This window comes from Sinocyclocheilus anshuiensis, unplaced genomic scaffold (genome assembly GCF_001515605.1).
Source record: "Sinocyclocheilus anshuiensis isolate Anshui unplaced genomic scaffold, SAMN03320099.WGS_v1.1 scaffold508, whole genome shotgun sequence".
NCBI lineage: Eukaryota > Metazoa > Chordata > Actinopteri > Cypriniformes > Cyprinidae > Sinocyclocheilus > Sinocyclocheilus anshuiensis.
Genome location: NW_015555744.1, coordinates 959127 through 972751, shown reverse-complemented (window position 1 = coordinate 972751; position 13625 = coordinate 959127). Strand labels below are relative to the sequence as shown.

At 38.7% G+C, this 13625-nt stretch overlaps 1 protein-coding gene across 9 annotated transcripts in view; it reads left to right on the top strand.

Annotated features, from left to right (window-relative positions):
• LOC107673389 (armadillo repeat protein deleted in velo-cardio-facial syndrome homolog) overlaps window positions 1–13625 on the top strand; it is a 215621-nt gene that overhangs the window by 104176 nt on the left and 97820 nt on the right. The window contains exon 1 of one of the 9 annotated variants that reach the window (XM_016466956.1): window positions 10093–10343. The exons of the other annotated variants lie outside the window; for them this stretch is intronic. Within the exon in view, the coding sequence (XP_016322442.1) occupies window positions 10323–10343 (21 nt within the window). The 5' untranslated portion in view covers window positions 10093–10322. Of the gene's footprint in view, window positions 1–10092; window positions 10344–13625 lie in introns of those variants that run through there. 9 annotated transcript variants of the gene reach the window in all.

Here is a 13625-nt window from a genome sequence, read left to right as displayed (position 1 = left end):
CAAGGGGGATGAAAGCTTATGAGCACAACTGTATATATATATATATATATATATAGTTCAGCTATTATGGTTTTAATTAATATAAATGTATAAATATTTAAAATGAATAAGTATATGTTTGTCTTTTAAGGTTGATATCTTCAGATATTTTCTTTCAGCAGTTCTCTCATGCTTTCATTGTATCAGTGGCTTTTCTTTTTGCCTTATAAATCTCAGTGTTTTATAATTTGAAAATGGTCCATATGCATGCAGTTTCTTGGAATGTTGTATGAATAATTGGCACTGCTGCATTTGTTGTGGTTCTGCAGGTGCGCCTCATTCATCTTGTGTCTTGTACTCATTAATACTGTATTGGGAGGTGTATCAAGTGTTAATAGATTTGATTCCCAAAGAATAAAAGGACTCACCTCATTCACGGTTTTATCTTCGGTCTGTTTACTGAGTTGCAGACATTGATTTTTTTTTTTTAAGCCTTTATTATTCTTCACAAGGCCTAAAAGGTCACAGAGTGACAGAGGCACGCAATAGGACTCCATCAATGGCAGACCTTCCACAGCAACTCTGACACCATAGACAGCTTTTCATTAAAGTAACCCCAACTGTCTCACGTGTAAGTAATGTTCAGAGGTCGTGACCTGAGGCAGTACGAGGAACATCACAGCTACTTCTTCCTGGAATCTAGAACACTATTTAAAATTCAGGAAGCGTGCCAGGAGGACTGAAGCTTGGTTCCTGTGGCTGAACTTTGCTAGATCTGTCTAAATGTTTTGAGTCTGAAAGGCCTGTGGAGAGCTTTGGAAGAAAAGTTGCTGCTTTGATCAGTGCTGTCTGTGATAAGACACACAGAGATGGCATGATACACCACTGCTCAGGTTCCTCAGTTTTACTGTACAGGTCCACAGGTGTGAGGAGCACAGAGCTGACATTTTCAGTTTGTTCTGTAAACGTTGAGAAAAGAGAAGTGAAAAATTCCAGGCTCCATTTTAATAAAATATGTTTTACTTATGTTAGATTATCCTCATGGACAGAATGCATATATATATCATTTCTGTTATTATTTGTTATTATTTTAAATGTACTGTAAGCCAAATGATCTAATCAGTTCATCCCAATATGATTTTTATATGGCCTTATTTTTCCCACATGTATATACAGTTCCCTACAATTCAGAAGTTTGGGGTCTTTATTTTCTTGAAAGAAATGAATATTCAGCAAGGATCCATTAAAATGATGTGTATCAGTTTAAATCTTTCATTCAGCAAGGATGCACTGAATTGATCCGTGTTAAAAACCTTGATGAGCTTAAGAGACTTTTTCAAAAAGCTTACTGACCCAATTTTTTAAATAGTAGTCTTATGCAATGACTTTTTAAATTGTGCACTGAAAGCAGTCATAGACTATACATACTGGATGTGCATTTTTCAGACATACCCTATAAAGCTTGTCCTTTCTTTTTGGGTGTATTTCCTCCATGCCTGTGGACACGTATGGTTAGCCGCAAAACACAAGGAAGCTCGCTACTGGGAAAAGCCTGGGAGGCCTAGAGTCTTGTAAATCCCCTTCTTAACAATGACTTTCTCACCCTCCTCCCACACACATACACAATCTCCCATATCACCTCGCTTCCAGTGCCATTAGGAAAAGTCAAACCTCTTGTAAAACTATAATTAAAGCAGCAGTGAAACTGCCTGCATTGCTTATTTTATCTTTCGCACCTCTCATTTAGCTTTTTTCTGCTCTCACACGTACATAGTGCTAACAGTTTTGTCTACTCAACTTTTTTTTCTCCTTTTAAATTCCAGAAGTTTTCCTTTGAAAATTACAAATGTGACTAAAAATATGGGGCAATCAGAGAATGTGTCACAAGAATGTGGAACATTTGTGTATGCACATGACTAAAAATATTTTTTTTGCAAATATTATTATTGAGATGTTTTTTTTTTCCCCTAAATGTCTTCTTTATGCCAACAAAATAATGCCATGAAGAAAACGGCATATCTTAGTGAAAGTAATGTTGAAGTTTGCGTGCATCAAGTATTTTTCAGTTGTGGTCATTGCAGTGATATGAAAACTACATGAATGGTGATGGTTTTATCATGTTAGAGAGTCACTGGGCAAGTGATCGTCACTGATGTGCTTAAATGTGCCTCACATAGCTGCTTGGAAGAAGTTACCTGTTGTTAGGTCATACTTTATTTTCAATAAGAAGTGCAGACAGAATGGAGAGTAAAACTGTTGTGGATGAGCGATGAGAAGTGGAGCGTGAAGCTTCAGGTAGTTGCCTGTAAAGCCCATGCAGTATGTCATAAATCAGGATCCACTTCCAGTGATATGGCTATATTTCTTTCATAATACATTAATCCTGTGAGTAATCCCTATTTTTGATATGTCTGCTGGTGTTAGAAAGGTGAATCTGCTTGCGTGGTTAATAATGCTGGAACACTGAAGGACAGACGCTCTCATTGAGGAGCGGGAATAGCTGCATTCTTTGTATTCAGAGCAGCTGCAGGTGCCCACAGCTATTCATATTCTACAGAGGGCTGCTCGGACCGCTCTCATCCCCCTTCCGCAATCCATCAAATGATTAATCCTCTAAAAGCCCTAAAATACACGAAGAACAGTTTTCTTGCTTTTTTTCTTTTCACAATGTTGCTTGATCTTTTTTTTCTCACTCTCTGAGTATAAATAAGGTCGTGTCCAGCATTTCCCGTGTTGTAATTTGAGTGCTGGGTGATATATTTAATGTCTGTCTTAATAGTTTTATTGGTAATCCTTTACAATCAAGTCCCATCAGTTAACATTAGTTCATACATTAAGTAATATTGGCTAACAATGAGCAATACGTTTGTTACAGTATTTATTAATCTTTGTTAGTAAATTAGTAAAAAAATACAACTAGTCACTATTAGTTCTTGTTACCTCAGGTTCATTAAATAATATTAACAAATACAACTTATGATTTTAGTAAGTAACTATGTTGAAATAACTATGTTGCAATTAACTAAGATTAATAAGTGCTTTAGTATTTTTCATTTATAGTTTTTTGACTAATTTAGTTATCTAATGTTAAAAAATGAAACTTTATTTTAAAGTGTAACCAGTTTATCTAATGGCTTAAAAGTATTTTTTTGATATTATAATAATAATCAGTAGTGGCTCCTTACCGTAAATTTAGGTGGGGCAGATTCTGGGTCGTAGCACTAATATATGAAAAACATTTTGTAAACTTTATATTCTAATCTCTGAACACATGCGGACAAAATTTTGGCAGAGATGTCCTTGCATTATCCTGTGGGTGGTGTGCTAATGTTGATTGACAGGCTCGGAGAACACGCATAAAATGCTGTATTATAATTGCCTTAATATAGCATTTATCACCTCCAAATGTTGATTTAGAATGTTACAAGTTGTGGAGCAATTCAGGTGAGGAAAGACGATCAAATGTCTATTCTCAGAATAATAATAAAACAAACACACTATAACCATATAAAGGCTATTCATGTGAGCACATTTAAACTAAAGGATTTATACTTTGTTAATTTGATCCACTACTCCACATAGAAAAAAACAGACATGCCAACTAGTTACTGACCTGATGCAGACACATAGCTGAAGTGGATTGATATCGCCTTGGTGGAGCGAGGTTCAAGTAAGGTAACGTGAAAATAAGCGGGGCAGTCTCAAAACTGCCCCAATGGCTCTCAATTAGAGCGTGCTGCAGTTCCCCTTTTCACAACAGATTTTCGTTGCAAAATTGTGGGGCACTGTTGAGCTCGGGAGGTCTCAGGCACCGTCATGTATCATGTATGCCTGCTAAAGCCATGCGCAGGATTTTAATATATACTGCTTACTTTACGACTTAAAATAGTATCGAAAATCTGAAAAATATTTGTTGCAGAATGCTGAACAAATTTACAATTTATTATTGTTTCAGTTTATATAGAGGTCTATGTTGTGCACCTGCCCATGTAGACGAGCCACGCCTGATAATAATAATGTATTGTAATTACATTTACATGGTGGATTTAAGGTGAAAAACAGCTAGATTTTTTATTTGCTGTAAACTAATTATATAAAACCACTGTTAACAGTGTTGGGGTTAAAGCATTAGAAGCAACACAAGTTATGTAATCAGATTACTTTTTTTTTAAGTAACTAGTAGTAACCATACCAGCAGGAGTGACTTTGGAACCACTTAAAAGACCAACTGCTGTTCACTCAGTGGATCCTGAACTCATGTGTTTAAAATAAGAATCCCTTGCTTTATGAGACCCCTGAGTCACTCCAGGAATGTGACCCCTTTACTTGGCATGTTCCTATATAACCAAACAAGTATGTGTGCTTGACCCTCTTATTGGGAGCCTAAATTGAAACCATTTGAAGTGTGTAAAATGCACGGTTACTTGAAAGAGTTGTTCGGAGGCTTCAGCACTGACTTTTAATATAGTGGTTGTCTTAAAGTGGTTTAGTACCACAGTTTAATCATTTGTGTGCCACAAACTTGTTGATGGGTAACGATCAAATATATAGCTCAGTGGCGGCTCCTGCCAATTCTCTCAGGGGGGGCAAATGTTTGCATGATTAATGAGGATAGGTCACCCATTCAATTGATAAATGAACGGCTAGTTAAAGATGTAAAGGAAACTGAACTACTATAGTATTAATTAAAAATAAACTGACTCTAACAATCAATCTCTTGCTCTCCTTATGTTTCTATATGCGTGTTAACACAATTCAGCAGAAAATGAAGACTGAAGCCAGGATGTGGTTTTCCAAAAAACTTTACTTCAATTTCAGTTTAATAAGAAATAATTGAAGTCCCATAAATCACTATTTACACAACTCACTTATATTGCACTGCTCATTTACAACATTACTCACTTATATTACACAGCTCATTTGTATTACACTGCTCACTTATATCACATTACTCACTTACACTGCTCACTTACATTACACTGCTCACTTACATCACATTACTCACTTATATTACATTACATCTGTAGTTGTCCATGCGATGTCCGTCACGCTCTCGGGATGGGACAAAATGCAGGGGTAGGAGAATAAAGCTTTAGCTACTTCGCAGTCCGCTAGCCATTTTTTCCGCTCATACCACGTCCTCGGAAATCCCCGTTTATACGACTTCCCGCCCTTTGTAGATACATGTTTGATGTTTAAATTTGGTCTTGGTGGTCCTAATTCTTTAATTGACAATTTATCCTTATTGCTACAACGACGATTCATCTGCGCTGAGGTAACGTTCGGCAAGATGTCGATCAAGTTCAACTGACAACTGAATTTGAGTTGGCATAACTGTCCCCGTCTGTCTGTTTTTTTTTTTCTCGGTTTTTTTTTCTTATTTTTTCACATTTGATCAAAATATTAAAGTAGTTTTTCATTTTTTCTTGTTGTTAAAATTCAAAATAGTTTTTAAATATTATTGGATGTCACTGTTCCCACCAATCCTTGCACAAGTTAAGGTTACGCATGATGACGAAAGCACGTTAGTGCTAACCCTCCCGGAACTCATAGAGATTGCATTGCGGTGCCTGCAGTTCGAAAAAAAAAGATCTTTGAATGGAAGTCTATGAGAGCACTCGGGGCGATTCTCAGTCTGACAGATATCGCCCAAAAAGGGGCGGTACTACACAAAACGCGACTCGACGCTGATTGGACTATTTACAGGCAGAACAAACAGTGAAAGCTAGCGTAACACTGTGGTTGAATGTGAAAGAAAAAAAACCCCTCCCTTTCGCGCTTTGTTGGTGCGTCGCCCAATAGCCCTAATGGAGAAACCGCCCCGATATAGCCGATGATTACCTGTACGTTTCTACAGAAATAGGTTGATTTAACAACTTGTTCCAATATATAGAGTTAGAAATGTTGTTTAAAATGACATTTAAACAATGAAAGCAAAAAGTGTTGATATTTTTATTTGACTTTCTCCTAAAGGATTTAAATAGTCATCACTCTGTGTGGCAGGCAGCGCATTATAGGATCAGCTAAATTACTTTGTTTTATTCTCCTGTTGTTTTCCCACTGATATGAAATGTGTAATATTTCTGTCTGGTCTCTGGTGGCTTTATTGACTTTGTGTGTGCATGGAAAGTCTAATTTCTGCTCTTTATATTTATCCAGAGATTGGTGTGCATGTCCAGACTGCCAGTCGTTTACCTTATTACCAGGGCCTGGTCTATTTACACATGTTGTGTCATAACAAGACTTGATTCGAGCAGAGGACTGGATGATGAGCTTTGAATAAGTGAGTGTTTGGAGAGCAGCTACTGTGTGAGAACGTTGGTATGACAAAGTAGGACAGCTCAGACTGAAAGCAGTGGTGTGGAGATTATATTTAATGGTAGTTTGAAGTAGATGGTTATCACAACAGTGCGAGTTGTAGTGTAGTTAAACAAATAGTTCATCAAAAATTGACATTTTGTCAGTATTTACTCACCTTTACCTGTATAACATTCTCAAGCTCCAAAATGACAAAAAAGTATCAAAGGTGCCATGAGTTGTGAGGTGTATTCTAAGTATTCTATGTCATGTGATAGCTTTGTGTGAGGAACAAACCAAATTTACATTGTTATTCCCTGATAATCTTCCCCTCCAGTGGGTTGAAGCTGAATAATTGAAACTCAAGAACTGAATTAGTCAAATTCATGAACAAGTCATTCATACCTGTTTTTTTAACTGGATCAATGGATTAATCGAAAAGATCCAACTCAATAGAGTGATTCTTCGTGGATCTGGCATTGCTGATTATAATATGAACACACCATGGAGAGCAAATGAAATTTTCATTGAGTATTTTGGTTTGACTTTAGAAAACTTGGAATATAGAGTCATGTGGACTAGTTTTATGTTATTTTTATGGTGATTGTTGCATCATTTCAGAGTTTAACAACTTAACTATCTTCATTCACTTTTATTATATTAAAAATAATATCCAGGATATTCTTCAGAAATTCACCTTTTATGTTCCACAGAAAAAAAAGTAATTTGGGTTGGAACAAGTAAGGTAAATATTGATTGAATTTATATTTTTGGTGAAACTATTCCTTTAATGCTAAATTTTATGCTCCGCATTTTCCCTTTTTTTTTTTTTTGGTTTTCTTCATATTCTCTCTCAGGATCTCATTTACCAGATCTGTGTTGTTGTTAAGAACCAAGACTGACATTTTTGTGTTTGATCATGCACATCAAGAGAAACAATATTGTATGTTTATTTCCCAGTCTGCAGTCCCACATTTTTTTGTATTAAAGGGGTCATATGATGCGATTTAAATTTTTCCTTTCTCTTTGGAGTGTTACAAGCTCTTGGTGCATAAAAAAGATCTGTAAAGTTGCAAAGACTAAAGTCTCAAATCCAAAGAGATATTCTTTATAAAAGTTAAGAGTCAACCACTTTTTATATTTAAAGAATTTGCCACTGACGATTCAAACACGAGTTTTTTGGGCAGTATAGAGTAGCACTTGTTGTTTGTCATTTCTCTGATCACAAATGCAGACATGGTTTTATGTTTACGCGGCGCGATGCAACGCGTAAAAAGACAGTATAAGTCATTATAATCCGTAATTATGTCCCCACTGGATGCAACAAATGCCTCCTTTATAATGGGTTTGAATGTTTTTGTCTCGTCACTTCGGCCGGACAGGGCATCACAGTATGGCACGGGGCGTAACATTTCCGTCACACGCTTGAGGTATTCAGCCAATCACAACGCACTGGATAGCTGGCCAATCAGAGCACACCTCGCTTTTCAGACCGATGAGCTTTGTAAAAATCGACGCGTTTCAGAAAGGCGGGGCATAGAAGAGAAACAATAATGTACAGTATGTGGAAAAGAATGTGTTTTTTGAACCTTAAACCGCATAAACACATTTCATTACACCAAATACACCAAATAATGTTCTTTTTAGCAGCATCATATGACCCCTTTAAATATAATCAGTGCTCGTTAACAGAGGTGATGCATTTAAAATGTGATCTGAATGTTGCTGAGTCGCCACCTTTGAAAACTTCTAATGATGAAATTCATTACATTCCAAATCTGGGAGTGCTGCAACCCTAAGCAAACATCACACATCCTCTTGAGCAAAAGCCTTCTCAAATATTCAGCACTTATAAATATATTTATGAGATTAAAACAGTCGCATGTATGTTGCGTATCTTTCTTATCCTTTCTTGTTCGTTTCATTATCTGTTTTCTCTTTTTGTCTTTCTCTCTGCAGTAGTCCACGTTAACCTTTCCCGGCGTCTGTTCCATCACAATACCTCCTCAGGCATGAGTCCACTAAAACGTTCTGATTACTTTCAGTTTATTTATTTATCAACACTTTTTCTGTTGACATGTTTATACTATTCAGCGACCACAGGGCGTTCTGCAGTCTGTTTGGTGTCAGACTCTGTAGTAGAAAAAGAAACAAAGTCATTCAGGCCGACTGCAAACAGATTCAGGCTGTTACTGCTAGATAAGACATGATGCTCTTCAGTATGGGGGTGTGTTTGCGCTGACTCTTGTTCGAAGTTTGAGAAGGATTTGGTTTTTAAGTAAAAGAGTGTGTGAGCTCCGAGGTGGAATATTTTCAGCTTTGACAGTTTATTGAAGCATTTCCACTCCGAGTTTGCACTCGAATCTGGAGTTTCTTGGTTAAATAAGTTCATAAAGTTACGTTTGACTGACAAATTTGTTGTAGGCCTGTGGTTTATTTTTTGAAACCGAAATCAAGTGTAGCGTTAGTTCTGGCAGGTCACGTTAGTCAAGCTCACATCAGCTGACTCTCAGCTGATCCCCATCTACCTATAGGAATACGACACCTATCTAAGCATTCATATACAAGGTCCCTCAGTATTATCAGCAGTTTTCGCATTGCTCAATAGCTAATTACCCTTCTCCATCCCCAGCTCCTCCTCTGTCAGTCAGGATTCAGCCTTCTGATTATCCTTTGAATCAGACTAATTCTAAAATGTGTACATAAAATTATTGAACTTTAACGATATATGCAATACATTTATGTTGGTTCTGTTCTGTTTACCCTGCCCTGGGGGGTTATCGCTGCTCTCCCTGCTCTCATCCATGCTAGGCTGCATGGATGCGCAGAGAGTTCTTGCCCAGAACAGAACCATACCGCCAATCCAAACTGTATGCTAATTATCAAACATCTTTGACGATAGTGGTCCTGACAGAACTTTGTGTTAGGGTAGGTGTTCACAGTGTGAGATTGGCATACATTACTGTTGTTGTTTTTTAAATGAGCTGTCAATTATTGTAAACATTTGCTTGAATTTGAACACAAAAATTGTTACAATTAACTGATGATTCTGAGGTTTATTAATTTATTTTTATACAGTCACACTTTATTTTTCAGGTCCAATTCTCGCTATTAACAAACCATTAACTACAAGTTTTGCCTCAATAAACTTTAGGATGATTTAGGATTACTCTCTCTCTCTCTCTCTCTCTCTCTGTCTCTCTCTCTCTTTCCACTCCAGCTGCGTCTATCTGTCAGCCCCTTCCCCCTCCAATCCATCTGACCCTTGTCTGCATAGATGCTCGGTGAGGAGAGGGAGAGAACGAGAGTACAAAACTCTACGCTGTGAACAGGGCAACTGCCTTCTGGGAGCACTGGGCAACTTTTTTCCCCCTCCACTTCTCTGTGTGTGAGCTGTTTTGTTTTGGTTCTCTTCAGCCAGATTCCTGAATTTATTGAAGGATTCGTTGGACTGTCTAGAGCATCTCTCCTCATTGTGAAATCATTATTCGCCCCAACGTTTGCAGCATCCTCGCTCGGCGACGGTGGAGGCGGGTTTCTTCTGTCCCTGAGAGGATTATGAGCATGTGTTAGAAAGAGCGTGTGTGTGAGAAGGGGAGAGAGAGAGAGAGAGAGAAAGAGAGAGAGAGAGAGAGAGAGAGAGAGAGAGAGAGAGAGAGAGAGAGAGAGAGAGAGAGAGAGAGAGAGAGAGAGAGAGAGAGAGAGAGAGAGAGAGAGAGAGAGAGAGAGAGAGAGAGAGAGAGAGAGAGAGAGAGAGAGAGAGAGAGAGAGAGAGAGAGAGAGAGAGAGAGAGAGAGAGAGAGAGAGAGAGAGAGAGAGAGAGAGAGAGAAGATGTAAGAAGGCGAGAGAGACGGAGTATATTCGTGCATGTGACTGTCGGGAAAGGATGGCTCTGTGGCTCTGAGCTGCCTCGGCTCTCACAGGACGTACTCACATAATAAGGAACGAAAGACTGACTGACTGACAGACAGACAAACTCCACTCTCAAGAGAATATTGTTCTCCTCGCGTTTCTCCCAGAGGCTTAACCAAACAGGATTTCCGTGATGCCGGCTGAAGTGAAGCAGGTCAGTTTGGGGATTCACTCGCTCTCATCCTCCTTTCTCTTCTGTTTGCTGTTGATTGCTTGAGTGCATTTGATTTTAAATTATCTCTCAATTTTCCTGCTCTTTAGTGGTTGGGTTTTGGTTGTGTTGGATGTTAAGTTGTCCATCAAAATTCCTTTCTTTCATTCTGTTTTAGTAATCGTGCATTTTAATGTAGAATATCAACACGTACTGTTGTGGTCACATGCTGCGTACTGTCAACATTCAGTGTACATCTTTCCAGAGGTGATTCAGATTCAGTTGTGCTCAGCTGTCAATAACATTCCCATAATGTAAAGCAGCATGCGGACGCATCTAACGATTAATCTGAGGTAAACATGAGGAATCCTACAGGATTTAAAAGAGACAAAATAGTCAGTAAAGTTGATGAAAAGAAGCCGGGATTGAAGATTTACTGCTTTGCTTCCTCTTCTCCCTCCCTTCCTCCCCAGCACTGGACACATCAGTGGTCAACTATTTGTTTTCTTTGTTTTGGAGCTACCACATTGCCTGGCAAAGCTGCGAGGAGGTCAAAGGAATGTTCTTTTTAATCGGCATGCAGGGATTTTCTAAAGTCTCTTTCCCGAAAGAGTGCTGTGTCATTCCATACCGTAAAAATGTGCCAGGTCGGACAGTTAGGACATGTGAATAACAAAGAGGTACAGGCTTTGAAAGAAGCAAGCAGTTTTTGTGCTCAAATGGGTTCTGAGCTAATGAAGTTTGCGAAAAAGACATTCTTACAACCATCCATTTGGCTGCGTTAATCTGTTCATGGCTGTCTCACGGATGATTGCTTCTACATAACTGACACAGGAGAGGCAGCTGTATTTTTCGCTACACTAAGCATAACAAAGTCTGAAGGTGCCGAATTTGTAGCGTCTCCGTTCGTGAACCCCTACCTCCACAGGACGGACATTCCTGCCATTCTTTGGGGCTCACTGCATGCTGCATGCAATCTAACCTCTGCTAATCTCAGAGTATTCCTTAAGACTAGCACCTGCGTCTGTGAGGTCAGACATGTCACACAAGGGCATGGAGATCAAGAGGCTCTGCTTTCGGCTGGAGTGTCTGACACAGTTGATGTTGTTGTCTGTCATCTTGGTTGTTAGATAAAGCCACTGAGTGTGAAGACACAAGTTCACTAAACAGTTGCACCACTTTTTTTTATTAGAAGCTCTAGAGTGTGACATTCTGTCTGTTGTGATGCCTAAAGAACATGCTTAACGTCTCAAAACATCTCAAAAAGTCTCAAAGCTTAATGCTTTTTGTTCACTGTAGGTGATACCTTTTTTATTTTTTATTAAAGCAGATTCTTTTTTTTTCCAACTTTTCAAGTTCACCTAAAAATAACAATTCTGTCATATTTTTATTTGCCCTCATGCCATTGCAAAATATGACTTTTTTTCTACTATGCAATGCAAAAGAAATTATTTTATTTTATTTTAGTGCATACAATGAAAGTCAGTTTCAGTGGTGTTTTGGACCCCAGGACTTTCATTGTATGGACAAAAACATTCTTTAAAAAATATTTTCTTTCCTTGCTTTTTAAAAAAAAATGTATTTGTTGCCAGTCATGTTTTTTATGTATTATATACTGACTGCTTTACAACTGATCGCTTCTGGATGTGCCTCTTCTTTGGTACTCTGCAATGCATCTTGAGTGTGAAATTAGACATCTCTATAAATGAAACGCATTCATGTTCACACGTGTTACACACATGAGACCAAAAGTAAATGCCTGCAATGTCTTTCCCTAACCGACATGCACTGCAGCCGGGTTACAGTGACTTCCAATCCAGCTGAGCTTACCGTCCTCAACCCTCAATTACCGTGGGGTGAATCAGCCTGCCCAAGTCTGAGTTAAATATAAACGTCTGATACTTTAGCGGAGGGAGGCAGTGCCATTACTGCAAAAGAGATTTACCCTCATCAAAACTGAACCAGCCATCTCTAGACAGAAAAATAATTTCTCTTTCAAAAAACCATTTACATTTCATTTAGACTGAGACTATTGACTTCCACAGCAATTGTACAGTGTTTGCTTATCCCCAGAGTGCTTATTTTAAGTTTTGCTGGTATTTCCAGAAGTTATTTGCCTATTTTATGGGGAAAAAAATTGAGTGTGCGAACTTCAGTGAACTGTTTTAACCTCCATTAGTTCTGTGGTTCTTTCTATTCCTCTTCATTCACCTTCCTGTCAGGCCTCACTTTTATAAAGCCTTGGCCATTCACTGTACCAGAGCATGGATCAATATTTGAAGACATATAGAGCAGAAGAGGCTGATTGTGACTGTGAATGTTGCTGTACATGTCAATGACCCAAAAGATATCTGAGTAATTGTGCTGGTGCTCATCCAGGCTATCAGGTTTGTTGGGCAGTGGTGGAGTAGGAGGGCATGGCGAAGAGGCTCCAGATGTCCCACTGCAGCTGTACCGCCCAAATCAGGGCATTTCAAAATCACTGGCATGACAGAACAGAGATCTGCTCCACCTCTCGAGTGGGTGCCAGAGTTTTGGATGAGGTGATGGCTTTAAGATAATAGCCGGGCCTCCTAACCACTCATCTCCGCTAAGTATCTGATGCCCTTTAGATGCCAAGTTGCAGCTGATTTTGGATTAGCAGCCCAAACCACACTTGTGCTGGCTCACGGGGTACCTGTATTACACTGGACGTGCCGTGAAAGCTTGGCATGCTATCAGGACGTCCATCACACTGTGCCGTCCAGTAACCCAGTTGGCATGCTGACTACGTGCCCGATATAGACCTGCCTTACTTGCCTGCATTTTCTCATGCAATGCAGAGCAGCACCAGCTGACCCTTCCATAACACCCCTGTCAAACTGCCTCTGCTTCTTGGCTGCTCACTCAGTCTCATTCAGTCAGAGACTCATACTGTTCTCACACTCAGTAAGCTGTTTCCAAAAGTGCTAATCGAGAAGATTATGTGTAAATGAGCTGAATATTTGTTAGCATGAAGCATTTAGCCTCTATACCCCTCGACGGGCCTATAATATCATTACATATTCATTCATTTATCTTTCATTAAGCCGAGTAGAATCACATATTTATTGTTAGGCCTAAGAATGACATTGTCAAACACAAACTGTGTTTTTGCAAACTATCTGTCTGTCTGTCTATCTATCTATCTATCTATCTATCTATCTATCTATCTATCTATCTACCTACCTATCTATCTATATATCTGTCTATCTATCATCTGACTATTTCTATCTATCTATCTATCTATCTATCTATCTATCTGTC